Source organism: Saccopteryx leptura, chromosome 2 (assembly GCF_036850995.1).
Source record: "Saccopteryx leptura isolate mSacLep1 chromosome 2, mSacLep1_pri_phased_curated, whole genome shotgun sequence".
NCBI classification, from domain to species: Eukaryota; Metazoa; Chordata; class Mammalia; order Chiroptera; family Emballonuridae; genus Saccopteryx; species Saccopteryx leptura.
Window position 1 is genome coordinate 20,624,221 of NC_089504.1, and position 12,749 is coordinate 20,636,969.

The 12,749-nt window shown below is 54.9% G+C and overlaps 1 protein-coding gene across 1 annotated transcript in view; it reads right to left on the minus strand.

The window, feature by feature from the left end:
* The window catches only part of COL27A1 (collagen type XXVII alpha 1 chain), a 134,914-nt gene that overhangs the window by 51,030 nt on the left and 71,135 nt on the right, over positions 1–12,749 (minus strand). The window contains exons 18-25 of the mRNA XM_066367345.1: positions 12,421–12,474; positions 11,586–11,639; positions 9,812–9,865; positions 9,602–9,655; positions 8,126–8,170; positions 6,916–6,969; positions 5,183–5,227; positions 923–976 (exon numbers count right to left, since the gene is read on the minus strand). Of these exons, the coding sequence (XP_066223442.1) occupies positions 923–976; positions 5,183–5,227; positions 6,916–6,969; positions 8,126–8,170; positions 9,602–9,655; positions 9,812–9,865; positions 11,586–11,639; positions 12,421–12,474 (414 nt within the window). The remainder of the gene's footprint in view (positions 1–922; positions 977–5,182; positions 5,228–6,915; positions 6,970–8,125; positions 8,171–9,601; positions 9,656–9,811; positions 9,866–11,585; positions 11,640–12,420; positions 12,475–12,749) is intronic.

Consider the following 12,749-nt stretch of genomic DNA (forward strand, 5'->3'; position numbering starts at 1 on the left):
GATAAGCCTGGAGAGGCAGGTGGGGCCGGGTGAGTGTAGATGCCCCCCGCCCTCTGCCTCTGGACCTCAGTTTCTCTCTCCGCCTGCCCAGCAGGAATAACACTGGCTCCCCCTGACGGCCTACCTGGGGATGCGACACAAAGGGAAGCAGGTGCCCTCCGGGGCCCACAGGGTGACAGGGGAAGCCACAGGCTGTTGGTGAGCCAGCACAGGCAGAGTGATTTAGCAGGCAAAGGGCGGCCTTGGGTACTGAGCCTGGTTCAAATCCCAGTTCTGCCACTTTCTGTCTGGGTGGCCTTGGGCAAGTCACCTCCCCTCTTTGAGCCTTGGTTACAAAAGTGACAAGGGTTCTTTGAGGGTCTGTCTGGATGACAGGGCAATGAGGAGAGGCCAAGAGAAAGAAGTCTGAAATCCCCAGGTCAGCTGGCTCCTTCAGCTTTTTTAAATTGAAAGAAAAGAAAAAAGTAAGGTGACCAATCGTCCTCCTTTAGGGAGGACAGTCCTTCTTTTGTAAGTTCCATCCTCCCTCAAAAAGTGTCCTCCTCCATGTCCTCCTTTTTGATATTGGAAGACTAATGTGTAAATGTCCGTATTCGATCGATGCAGAGTCGACCCATTGCGTGTGATGTGACATATTTGTATCTAAATGAGTACTTTTTTCTTACAGTTATTATTAAAAGTTAATAGGCATGTAAGCATAATTACAATATAAAATATTACAAATGTTTTTATTATGCATTTATCATATTATAGTGTATTATTGTTGCAATGAATAAAATGTTTCTTTTATTTACGATATTGTTTTCTTCAATTTATTTTTGTCCTCCTTTTCATTGTAAAAAAGTTGGTCACCTTAAAAAAAGACAAATTTGCAAAAACACAAGCTCTATTTTATTTCTATGTTCCCCTCAACATGGCTTACCTTTTCTCCCACGATCCCTGGCTCCCCGACCAGACCAACGAATCCCAGAAGTCCCTGCAAGAAACGTTTATGAAAGCAAGAGAAAGGAGGAAGCCACACGGATTCAGGAGCATGCTGAGTTTCAAAGGCGACTTCCCTGCGGCTTCCTTCCTCTGGGCTCTCCCCGTGTCCCCTGCCCCATGCCTGTCCGTCTGCCTGGTGTGGGGCTGCCACTGAGAGAGCTGCCTCTTTCACGGCACTGTCCCGACTTCCCTCGCTCCACCAGATGGTTCTCATTTCGGAGCCAAGCGGCGGGGCTGCGGCCAGCATCCCTGGGAGCGCCACACATTCTTCCTGCGCCAGAATCAGGCTGGGAGGTGGCCACGTTTGGAGAGTGTGGTAGGGAGGCCCTTACGCTGTGCTGGGAAGAGGCCTGTCTGTGAGAAATCTGTCCCCGTCTTTTGGGGCTCTGAGGCTATTTCAAAGAGAGAAACAAGCTCGCTGGCCAGAACAGAAATACCATCACAGCCGCTGCCAAAAGACCCGATTGGAATCTGGGAAGCGGAGGCCTTTTTACTGTCTTGTGAAAGGCTTCCTCTCCTTTCTCCCTCTCCTGAAAGGGCGCACGAGTACTCACGCACACACACACACACACACACACACACACACACACAAGCGCACGCACACGCACACACGCACGCACACCCTGTGGTTCCTGTTGCTCTTTTTAACTCCACTGGGCGACAACTTGCCTCTGCGTTCCAGGGGTCCTTCTCGGTGGCTGCAGGCCTTGCTGTGGCCCTGAGCAGGCCAATACGTGCACAGCAAGGGTGAACAGCCTACAGGGGTCGCCCAGGAAGGCGGACAATTCCTCGTCCAGACCCCGTGCTCTTCTCTGCCAAGGAGCATTCGAGCTGGGGAGGGCCTTGGGTGGTTCAGGGGTGCCAGAATGCCTTTAGAAGAACCCAGGCTTGCAGTTAAAGAGCTTCTGGGGGAATTAGGAAAGACTGAGGGATGAGTGGGTTTGTCCCATAATGTCTGCTCCCTGTCCCCAAACTACATCCAGAGAAGAGACCTTGAACCTGATGAGAAATCGAGCAGAAGTTGAGCATTCAGCCAGTCAGGCTCCAAACCGGTCAGTCAATTAAAGTGATAGAATGCCAGCCGGTTCCAAAGGGTTGTTAGCTCCGTGGGTCTCGGAGTCGGTTTTAAAGTGGCACCTTGGGCCAGGACCATGTGTGTCCTGCTGCTGCAGCTTAGGGCTGTGTGGTTCCAAAGCCCAGGCTCCTGTCCCTGCATCGGGGCTTCCGATGCCTGTGGCCATGAGCAGAGGACAGATCTCCGTGGCCCCCAGCACCATCACTACCCAGGGAGGGTCCTGGCTCCCTGGGCTCAGAGGCCCTTCGAGGTTAAAGTACGAGGTGAAAGAATGAGGTACACGGTATGAGGTCATGGCTCGTAAGTCCCAGAAAATAACTGAGTATTTAACCTTTGCAACTTACTTTAAAAAAAGGAATAATAAATTAGAGCATTTTCAGGTGATAGCCACATTGGTAACAATGGCTGGCACCTGGCACTTTATCTATCTCATCAGTCATTCAATCTTCAGATATGCAGACCCCGGGCAAATCATAAGCCTCTCTTGAGTGTGTGTCATCTCCAGAATGCAGGGCTCTAGATAAAGGCCCCCGCCTGCCTGCCTCCCGGGGTTGTTCTCAGCGCTGGAGATAATGCACGGTGCACGTAGGCACTCAGTAAATGTTAGTTTCCTCCCTCCCCATTCTAAATACTTTCAAAGGGCACGAGGTGAAGACAGAGGCCTGAGCTCCCCACAAGGGAGCAGTCAGACATCTAGAGGATGCTGAGTGGAGCAAAGAAAAGCTGCTCTGTTCAGAGGGCCCTGCCCGACTGGCCCAGGGAAACAGAAATTTCATAGCTACTTTAAATTTATGGGTTGTTGGGTCCTGGAAGGCAGGCAGGTCATAAACCTCAAACAAGAAGCCAAACAGGATCCTAATGAATAAGGGCCATACAGCAAGTGCCCCATTCCCCTGCCCCCCCACCTCCAGGACCCCCGCTCACCCCCGCCCCAGGCACTGCCCTGGAACGTCCCGGCAGGCCTGCCCTGTGGGTGGCGCTGGGGCCGGCCAGGGGAGCCAGCGCCAGAGGCCCAGGGCTTCCACCTGGCGGAGCGGGTGGAGAAGCAGCTCTGACAGCTGCAGGCAGGCTGGCTCCTCTCGGGCTGGCAAGAGGGCGTGGGGGAGGAGGCAGTGTTGTGTTGTCAACTACAGTGGGCACTGCACAGGCCCAATCTGAGTTCCCGATGTGGGGGGGGGGGGAGGCTGGCCTGGTCCTCAGTGTCTACAGATAAAGGGCCGCTGTCTGCTGTGGGAGCTTCTCTCTCTCCCCCCTCTCACGGGACATTCTGCTAGGCGCTGGGGAGACAGCTAGGAACGAGACGGGGAGCTGTGTGCTTTCTGTTGGACTAGGCCTCTCAGGGTTAGGTGTTTACACGCCTGGCTCCCCCACGGACAGAGCTTCTGAAAGGCAAGGCCCAGGCCTCGTAATCATCTTTGTGTCCCTAGCACCTAGGACAGGGCCCGGCAAGCCGGCTGCACTCTAAGTAGCTGTTAGAAGCAAGAGGTCAAAGGGCTGTCCAGTCCCTCTCGGCAGGTCTTGGGAATCCGGCAGACCTGAGCGTCCACCCTGGCGCTGACAGTCATGTCACTGCCTGGGAGATCGTGGGCAAGTGACTTCGCAAAGCCTGGTTTCCTTGTGTGAAAGAGGAGGTGATAATGCCTACCGCCATAGGGCTGCCCGGGGGACACTGCAGGTGATGCTGTAGAAAGTGTTTGGCATAGAGCCTCGTACCTAACAGGTGCCCAGTGAATGCAGCCAACACTGTGATTATAAGGAGACTGCAACTGTCACAGATACTGATATGTCATATTACTGCAGAAGCTTCAGAATGTATCAGTAAGGCTTGTCACCACTTCGAAATTGAGGTTGTTATCAGACCCACTGCTAGATCTCATTATTTACTGCACTAATAAAGAAGCCTATCTATCTGGTAGACCAGACTTGAACACACTTTCATAACTGCATTTCAATACAACTAATTTTCCTTGCAATCTTTTGTTTCTTATTTTCTGTATTTAAACACTCTATTCTGAGAAGGGGTCTGTCTATGAGCTCCACTAGCCTGTTAAAGGGGTCGAAGGCCCAAAAAACATGAGGACCCTGGAACAGAGAGATTTCCAAGGACCTTCTGTGTTCTGATCTCCTAGGGTTGCAAGTCTCTATTTCCCGAGGGCCCTACCATCAGCATAACTATGAAATTAAATTTGCTGATCGTATTCCCCTTTTTTCCAATCAGGAAATCTATCCAGGCCGCAGCAGCCTTTCCAAACTCCCGGGCTTCCCACAGAATGCGCTCAAATGACACTGGAAAGGTCTCCAAAAATCCAGCCCTCCCCCGGCTTTAATTCCTTCCTTCCCCCCCAACAGATGTTGCAGGCCTGGTGAGGAAGCCCATCGCGCGCGCCTCTCACGCCACTGAGGGTTCTCAGTGCAGACAGATTCTTCTGGGTCCCCCACATCCTCCCTCCTTCTAGACTGAGGCGGCATCTTGCAGGGCTTGGGGGACGGGGTCCTCCTTTAAAGGAGTGGAGGAGACTGCTACCGTCCCACCCGCTCGCCCGCCCACCCAGCACTCAGAGCCGCTTCTGTCTGGTGCTCAGGCCTTACACCTTGATAATGAAGCCGGTGATCCTCAAACCTCCTTTGTCACTACTTGCAAACAACCCGCTCTCTCTCGTCTTCAGACCTTAATCCTAGCCAGGGCCACTGGCTGCAATTTCATTCTTTATAATTTAGGGATGCCCGACCAAGAAACCCCTGGCAAGTGACTACGCTCCTCTGCTCGTCGGCTTGCCCATCTGTTAAGTCAAGCACAGGCGGCGACTGTTAATGGGCTCTTCCAGTTTTCATGTTCTGGGAGCAAAGTCACATCACCACTTTGGGCAAATGCCCCAGAAACATCTGCAGAGTCAGGCCACGGGCAATGGCCATTGTGACTATGATTCACGGCTCTCTCATTCAGTGACTTCACCTCCCCGAGACTTCACCTCCCTCAATGAAAGAGGGAGATGAAGGAAGCTACCTCTGGAGCTGGGATGGGAATGAATACGGGGTGCATGTGGAGTGCTCACCAAAGGGTTTGGCACAGAAGGAGTGCTCAGTAAAGAGAGCCATCACGCTCAGAGACCAGCGTTGACTTACCTGCTCACCCACGGGCCCCGGCCGTCCAGGGTTGCCTGGCTCCCCCTGCAAAGAAATAGAAGGGGGTCACTTTAGATGAGTGACAGGAGTCTAAGCCCCCTGGAGAGCACCCCGGCTGACTGGCCTTAGGCCCTACTGCTGGGGATGGGCCAGGGACCTCACTGCCAGTGTCTGGCATTGGAAACTCCAAACAAATGGTGGGGACAAAGGGACACTGGGACAGACCCTCTGGCCTAGGATGACCTGAGTCACCCATGTCCTCCGAGTGGCCCTTGGCAGGTTACTTGGCGCCTTGATGTCTACACCGCATTTTGCGGGGGTGGAAACTGAAGCTCAGGGAAGCGACCAGGTCGAAGTCACACAGCCAGCTGGAGGTAGGCCTAGAACTGGAACTTCAGTCTGCCTGATCGGAATCCCCGTTCCTATGGCAACAAGCCACCCCGCTACAGCACGGCTCTGTCAGGGCGCTGGGTTGTGGGCCCCAGCCCCCACCAGAGCTCTGCCCCCAGTTCCCAGGTGACCGTGGTGCGTCTTGTCTCTGCTCTGGGCTTAGCCTCCTCGGCCACAAGTAAGGGGAAACAAGACTCATTTGTCTCCGAGGCTATTTCTAGCTCTCGAGCTTGGTGGTCTCTTGTGGCCCCATCTCAGCCCTATCCCATGCTGCGGTGGCTCCCACAGGCAGCCACAGCCGTCCTGGTGTCCCCACAGCCTGAGCTGGACAGAGACAAGCAGAACCCTGGACCAACTCCCATCCTGGGCTACGTCACCGCTGCCACCACGGAGACCAAACTGGTATCAGAGGGAGAAAGGCCACCACCTCGGAGGGCAGGACAGGGACCCAGAGCAGCCATGCCTCTGGCTCACAGATGGATGTGGCTCACGGCAACCCCAGCTCCAGCCTCACTCTCCCCCAGCTCCTCCCTCAGACGGCACGCTCACCAAACCCAGAGGGCCAGCCAGACATGTGGGCCACTTCCCACATGGGAAACATAGACAACCTGGGCCCCTGGCTCTTCCCTAATCCTCGGTGAACTTGCCCAACTGGAAACTTGGCCCAGTCATCCCTGTCCAGATGCCTGGGAAAACCCAGCCCCTCGTGGGAGCCCCTGGGAGGCCGTGACATGAAGCTGCTCGTGCAGAGGACCCTCACTGTCCTACCCAGGCTAATTTCTTTTTCATAACTTAAAAATCAACAAACAAAAACCTTTTAACAGATATAATACATAGTTATTATACATCATGGGGAAATACAGAGGCCCGGAGAAGAAAGTGGCCATCTCCTAGAATCCCGGCACCCAGAGATCACCCTGTCCACATTCTGGCCTCTGTTCTGCACACACAGGAATGCGGGGCAGCCGGTCCCTGCGACAGGCGCAGACGGCGACGCTCCACTTGACAACCCACTTCCTACCGCCGCCACACCCGCAGGCACTTCCCCGTCTTGTAAAATCTCCCACCGCACCGTCTTCGGTGGCTGCCTTGTATCCCATTCCTCGAGCAGGATCCTACTGTGGGACATTTAGCCTGTGCCCATTTTTCCTTGTGTTACCAATACTTGGTGATAAACGGGGACTATTCCCCTGCCCCCTCCCGTCTCTGCACGCCCGTGTCTCAAGTGGCCATGGAGTTCAGGGTTCATCCTGGGTCTTCATACGTTGGCTCCCTCTCTCTCCACTGCTCCCTAGACACTGCCCTTGCCCTTCCTCAGCCTCGCCACTCCCAAGTCCCCTCACCTTCAAGCCATCAGGGCCGGGCCTCCCAGGAAAGCCTTTCCTGCCAGGTTGACCCTGCAACATAAAGAGATGAGTGAGAGCGGCCTGCTGGGGTCCCAGGACCCGGCACAGGAGGCAGGGGAGGGCCACGCAGCCCAGGCTGGGACATAGGGACGCAGAGCCCCCTTGTCAGCAGGCTGTCCTGGGGATGCTGGGAAGGTCTGCAGCCCCGAGATCCTGGGAAAGTCCCTTCCCCAGCTGACCTCCTTGTTCACAAATGGGGAGACGAAAACTGCTTCGAGGAGTGAGGAAATGCAAGGGCCTGAACGGAGGGTGAGGGGCCCCGGGGAGGGGGAGTTTATACCAGGGTCCTGCGTGTGAACTTTGGAGAGACCCTTTCAGCAGATTCGGGCGGTCAAAACCATTTCCATAATAATACTGAAGTGGCATTTGCCTGTGTCATGCTCACTCTCGTGAGTGTGTAGGCAGAGATTTTCAGAGGTTCTATGACACGTGGCATGGTCCACAGAATGAATACAAAAGTAGTAAGACAATGCCACCCTTTTCATTGGATTATTTTGATTTGGAAAAAAATATATATAGTTGTGTTTCTTTTTTATTAAAAACCATTATTTTTGTTAACATGAAATGGGTTTGTTATTATTCACTTTAAATGGATTAATAAATACACTTCAAATTTCTCAGTTTTAATAGTGTTAGCTGTAACCCACACAAAGAAAAGCATTTTGGATCCTCAGTCATTTTTAAGGGTATCAAGAGGTCCTAGACCAAAATATTCACGAACAGCTGACTGATGCTATTGCAGGGATGAAGGTGGGGGCGAGACAAGCCCCTTCCGGAAGGCCGCTCGGAGCAGCGGAGAGAACACACGGGTGGGGTTCCCAGTGGGCCACCCCCTCCCTGGCTGTGCGACAGTAAGCTAGGCCCCTACTCCGTGAGCCTTACCGGCCTCCAGTGAAACTAAGCAAAATGGTGCCTCTCTCATAGGAGTCAAGTGAGAAAAAGGGGCGCACAGCACCAGCACACAGTAGGTGGGCAAAGACGGAGGTCAGCTTCCTGTCTGTTCTCTCTCTCTCTCTTCCTGTCTTGGTCCCCTCTCTGGCTGTCCAGAGGCCCCCACTGATGATGTCTCTTGGAGCACCAGCCCAATGTTGCCCTACTGTGCACAGCTGGCTCATGTCTAACACATCGCCAGGCCAGCAACACTCACCTCCAAGCCAGGGGCCCCGGGTGGCCCCATGGGTCCCTCATCTCCCTAGAGTTGGGAAACACGAGAGAAAAGGAGCAAGTTAATCCAGCTGGACTCTTGGGAAACTGATCCTATAAGAAAGGAAAGGGTTGGACAGAAGAGCTCTCCTGGACCAAGAGAAACGGCACACCTGGGCACCCTGCCTGGCCCCACCCAGGGCAGAGGCACCACTGGTCATGGCCTAGAGGCCGGGTCACGCAGGGACTCCTATGTGGATGGGGCCCTCAGCGTCATCCGAACATGATCAGCCTGGGTTTGCAGCAGCGCCAGGCAGGAAAGTCAAACCCCATCGTGTGCTGTGGGAACAGAGCCCCAGACTGCAGCTCAGAGATTCGGGTTCTCTTCTGAGCTCTGACATTTACTGGCTGTGTCTCAGTTTCCCCATCTCTAAAAAGGTGCAGAGCGAAGACGATCATCCTAAAGTATGACTGGCTTCTGTTGCGATCCTGGAGGACAGTGAGGATCTCGTATGTTTTCTTGAAGCCACCCCCCAAATATCACTCGAGATGGCTGTGTGCACAGTGTCTAGTGGGTACGAATGGAGGGAGGGAGGAGGGGGCACGAGAGGAAAGAAACGGAGACAGGAATGAATGTACGAGTGGATGAATGAATCGGGGAAGACGTGAGCAAGTGGCAGGCGTGTTGAGGGTTTCCTTGAGTGTAACGTGGGCGGAGATGGAAGAACATGGCGGGGCCGTTTTTCTCTCCCCCACCCCCTTTCCCACTCTGGCCCGGGGAGACTCTCCAGGCCTCCCCACAGGCACAGGCAGCCTCCCAACTGGTCCCTCTGGCATGCCAGGCCTGACCAAGGGCCCCTCTTTAGAGCGGCCCCCCCTTCCCCAGCTTCCAGGAAGGCAGCCCCATGTGGTGGCTCCCAAAGCCAGCACTGGGACCCTGCCAGACCCAGAACCAGCTGGATGCCTGCCTGTGGTCGTGTTGAGTCTGGGCCTCCTGCACCCTCACCGGGGCTGTGTGTCACAGGGTCCTGGGGCCTGAGCCAAGGTGGGTGGTGGAGGGCCCCATGCATGGGCAAAACCTGGGGCCTGCCTGCCACTAACCATGGGACCGGACACAGTCTCAGGGCCTCACTCCTAAGATAAAGCCGACAAGTTCCTATCCTTCCATGTCACACCCCAACAAACTGTGCCACCATGAGCAGGAGCAGTGGCCATGGCTCCGGGAAAGAATCCCCAGGACAGTGGGGTACAGGGGGGGGGTGCAGTGTGGGGAGAGAGTGACCCACCTGCCAGGCCAGGGCAGAGGAGGCCCCTGCAAAGGTCACCAAGCAGGGCTGTCAGGGATGAGCCTGAGGCCACCCTGGGCTGTGTCCCCAGGTGGGGACTGAGGCCCCAGCCCCCAGCCTAGGCCTTCAGGACCCAGGACAGAGCAGGCTGGGGGCTGGGCGAGGGCTGGCAGGGGCAGGGCCAGAGGTCTTACCTCAGGCCCCAGCTGCCCACGGGGTCCTGGCAGTCCTCGAGCTCCGGGCTTGCCCTGGTGAGAAGGGAACAAAAAGGGGTCACAGAGGCAGCACCTCCAACTCCATCACAGGCAGGCCAGACTCTCCCCCAGGCAGCCCGCCCAGGAGGACTGTGGTTTCTACAGAACTGTCAGCTTCCTCCCTTGGAGCTGCCCATGGCAGGGACTCACCTTCACACCTTCGGGACCATTGTCCCCAGGGGGGCCGATGTCTCCAGGGAACCCCTAAAAGGAAGCAGAGAGCAGGGGTCACCCATGGGGACTTTGAAGGGAATTACTAAGAGCATCGGTCTCAGAGGTGGAGCTGACCTGGGTCTCGATCCCCTCCTGCAAGGGCTGTGACCCTGGGCAGGGCAGTTGCCCTGATTTTGATTCTAAAACAGGGATAGTCTCTGTGGTGGGCCCGTCTCCAGGGAGAACTTGGCAATGGGGACACCGATCAAATTCTGGCGGTCACATGGATCAGGCCCACCAGTAAGTAAAATAGATCGTTCACGCGGGGGCTGGCGGGAGAAGCTCCCACCCGTGGTCTCTGGGAAAGGAGGCGAAGACCCAGGGAGGTGCTGACAAGCTCATCAGCTTCTGTCTTCAGCTGAGCAGAGCCATCTTCTGAGCTGGCCAATCCAAACAGATCACAACGCCGGGAGAGGCAGACCCCAGCTGCTGCCAGGGACCCAGGCGAGGGCCAACATAGACCTCACTTGCTGCAAGTAGCGGGGACACTGAGGCAGTCCCCTCCCTGCTCTGTGGCTCCCTTTCCTCACGCATCACCTGGTGGTCGTAATACCTCCTGCACACACGTGTGGTGGCGGGTCAACAAGCTCTCACCCTGAGGAGGCGGCATAGCCTCCTGGCATGAGGCGGAGCCTCAGAACTGCAAGGAAGGGGGCATGCTGTCCACCCTCCCCGGCCAGGCTGCTGGGAAAACCCGGGCTCGCGGAAAAGCCTTTTTCCACAGTGAACAGGGGAAGGAATCGGGGCCATGGAAGAGAGGCCAACTCCATTTGTCTAAAGATAGGACTGTGTCATGGCCAAAGTCAAAACAGTGGAAACTCAGAACTCGTAGCTTTCAGGAAACACTCCCTCACCCATCCGGGCATGACCAGGAGAGATCTTTGGGAGGGTCTAGAGAAGCCGGCGGAGCCAGACTCCTGTCTCTGAGAGCGCGCGGATGAGCAAGCCCCCCATCCCCCGGGCGTGGAGAGTGGGTGTGACTGTGGGACTTGGGCCGGGGTTGGTGAAGACCCACACAGGACCTGGGTACTGATGATCCTGGACAGATAGTGGCCCTGGCACTGCTCACCCTGTTCTCCAGAGCAAGTCCCCAAACCAGAAGGGGGGGGGACAAAAGAGTTCACCCAGCTAACTCACTCCATTTCACGTGATGCCAGTTGAGGAATGTCTGGTGTACTTATGCTAATCCTCACATGATCGGAAACTCACAGGGTTCTACTTACACAACTGGAATTATTGTATGAGTTGCTATACCACCCTTCATTATTTCTCATTCTCCACTCAAACACCAGAATTTCACCTTGGCTTCATGCTTCTCATACTCAGGAGCTCTGAGTTCTGAACTTTTTCAGGGTGGGGGTGAGTGGTTGGCAAAGTCCCAGGGCACAGAGGGGCTGGCTGTCTGCAACCTCAGGGCGAGAATGTGGGAAGCTCCCACTAAAGGAACAGGCAGTCGAGTTCAGAAGACACTCCTGATGTTTTTTCTGGAAACTGTAAAAGTGGCCACCAAGCTAGGAGAGTCCCTGAGGCCAGCTTCTGCCCCACAGAGGCGGAAAAGAAAAGATCACTGATGTTGAAATTTCTATTCTTTCCATCTCTCCTTTGCTGTGTGACCTCAGGCAAGTATCTCCCAGTCTCTGGGTCTTGGTTTCCCAAGGTCAACACCCAGTCTCAGTTGTACCCAGACATAGACAAATAGAGCATCACCTACCTCAGGCCCAGGGGGTCCAGGAAACCCCAGGGATCCTTTGTCTCCAACTCTGCCCTGAGGAAAAGAGATTATGGGGGAGGCAAGGGTAAGTGAGTGCTCACCTTCTACTGAGCCCCTGTATTATCCCCCTGGCTGCAGGTGGTTGGGAAAGTTCGGGAATATAAGAACAAAATCTGCCTAGACAAGTAGGAGGAGCTACTACTATTCAAACCCCACCTCCTGCACTTAGTAGGCATGGGGTCCTAGGCAAGTCCCTTCACTTTGCAGGACCCCAGTTTACCTATCTGTAAAATGGGAGCAATAATAATTTCCTAACCCCTGGGGTTATTGGCAAGATCTGGTACACAGTAAAATTCAGTAAGTAAATGAGGCCCTGGCCAGACTGCACAATAGGTAGAGCATTATCCTGGCACTGAGGATGTGGGTTTGATCCCTGGTTGGGGCTCATGCAAGAGGTGACCAATGACAGCACAACTAAGTGAAAGGAGTAGATGCCTCCCTCTCTCTCTCCTCCCCCATTCCTCCTTCTCTTGCCCCCCTCAAATCAATAGAAAAATTTTAAAATAAATAAATGACACCCACTATTATTATTAATTACACTACTATCGTTTACAAAGTATCAGGAGCCCAAGATTCTTGCCAGTGACAAGGCCTATGTATGATGGTGGGTGGGTTCCTGCCCCTCTGGGCCTCAGTGTCCTCATCTGTGAAGTGGGTGAATCTCTACCCTTGCCTTGCCCTGCTCGCCACCCAGGGCTGCTGCAGGAGGAAGTGAGGTCCTCAATGACCTTTTGGAGAGTGTGAGGCTTGGGGTCTCAGAACGGAAGGTACTTACTGGAGGCCCCGGCTTCCCCCGTGCACCTGGGAACCCTGGCAGCCCCTGGCTCCCCTGGAAGAGACCCAGAGCAGGTTGGGGTTAGTGAGAAACAGAAACAGTCCGATGAACAACTGCTGGCTCCCCCAGCCAGCCTGAAGCCAGGAGAACACCGGCTTTGGGGAGGATGGGCTCCCCCTCACTTTCTCTCCTGCAGGCTGGGCCTCAGGGATGTGAAGGGGAGACAGCCGGCAGCCCTTGGCCTCACCTGTCATCCTGGGACCTGGGGCTCTGGGGCCCTGGGGCTCCCGCAGGCTCTGCAGGGCCCTTTCTGCCCGGGGAAGTCTGAG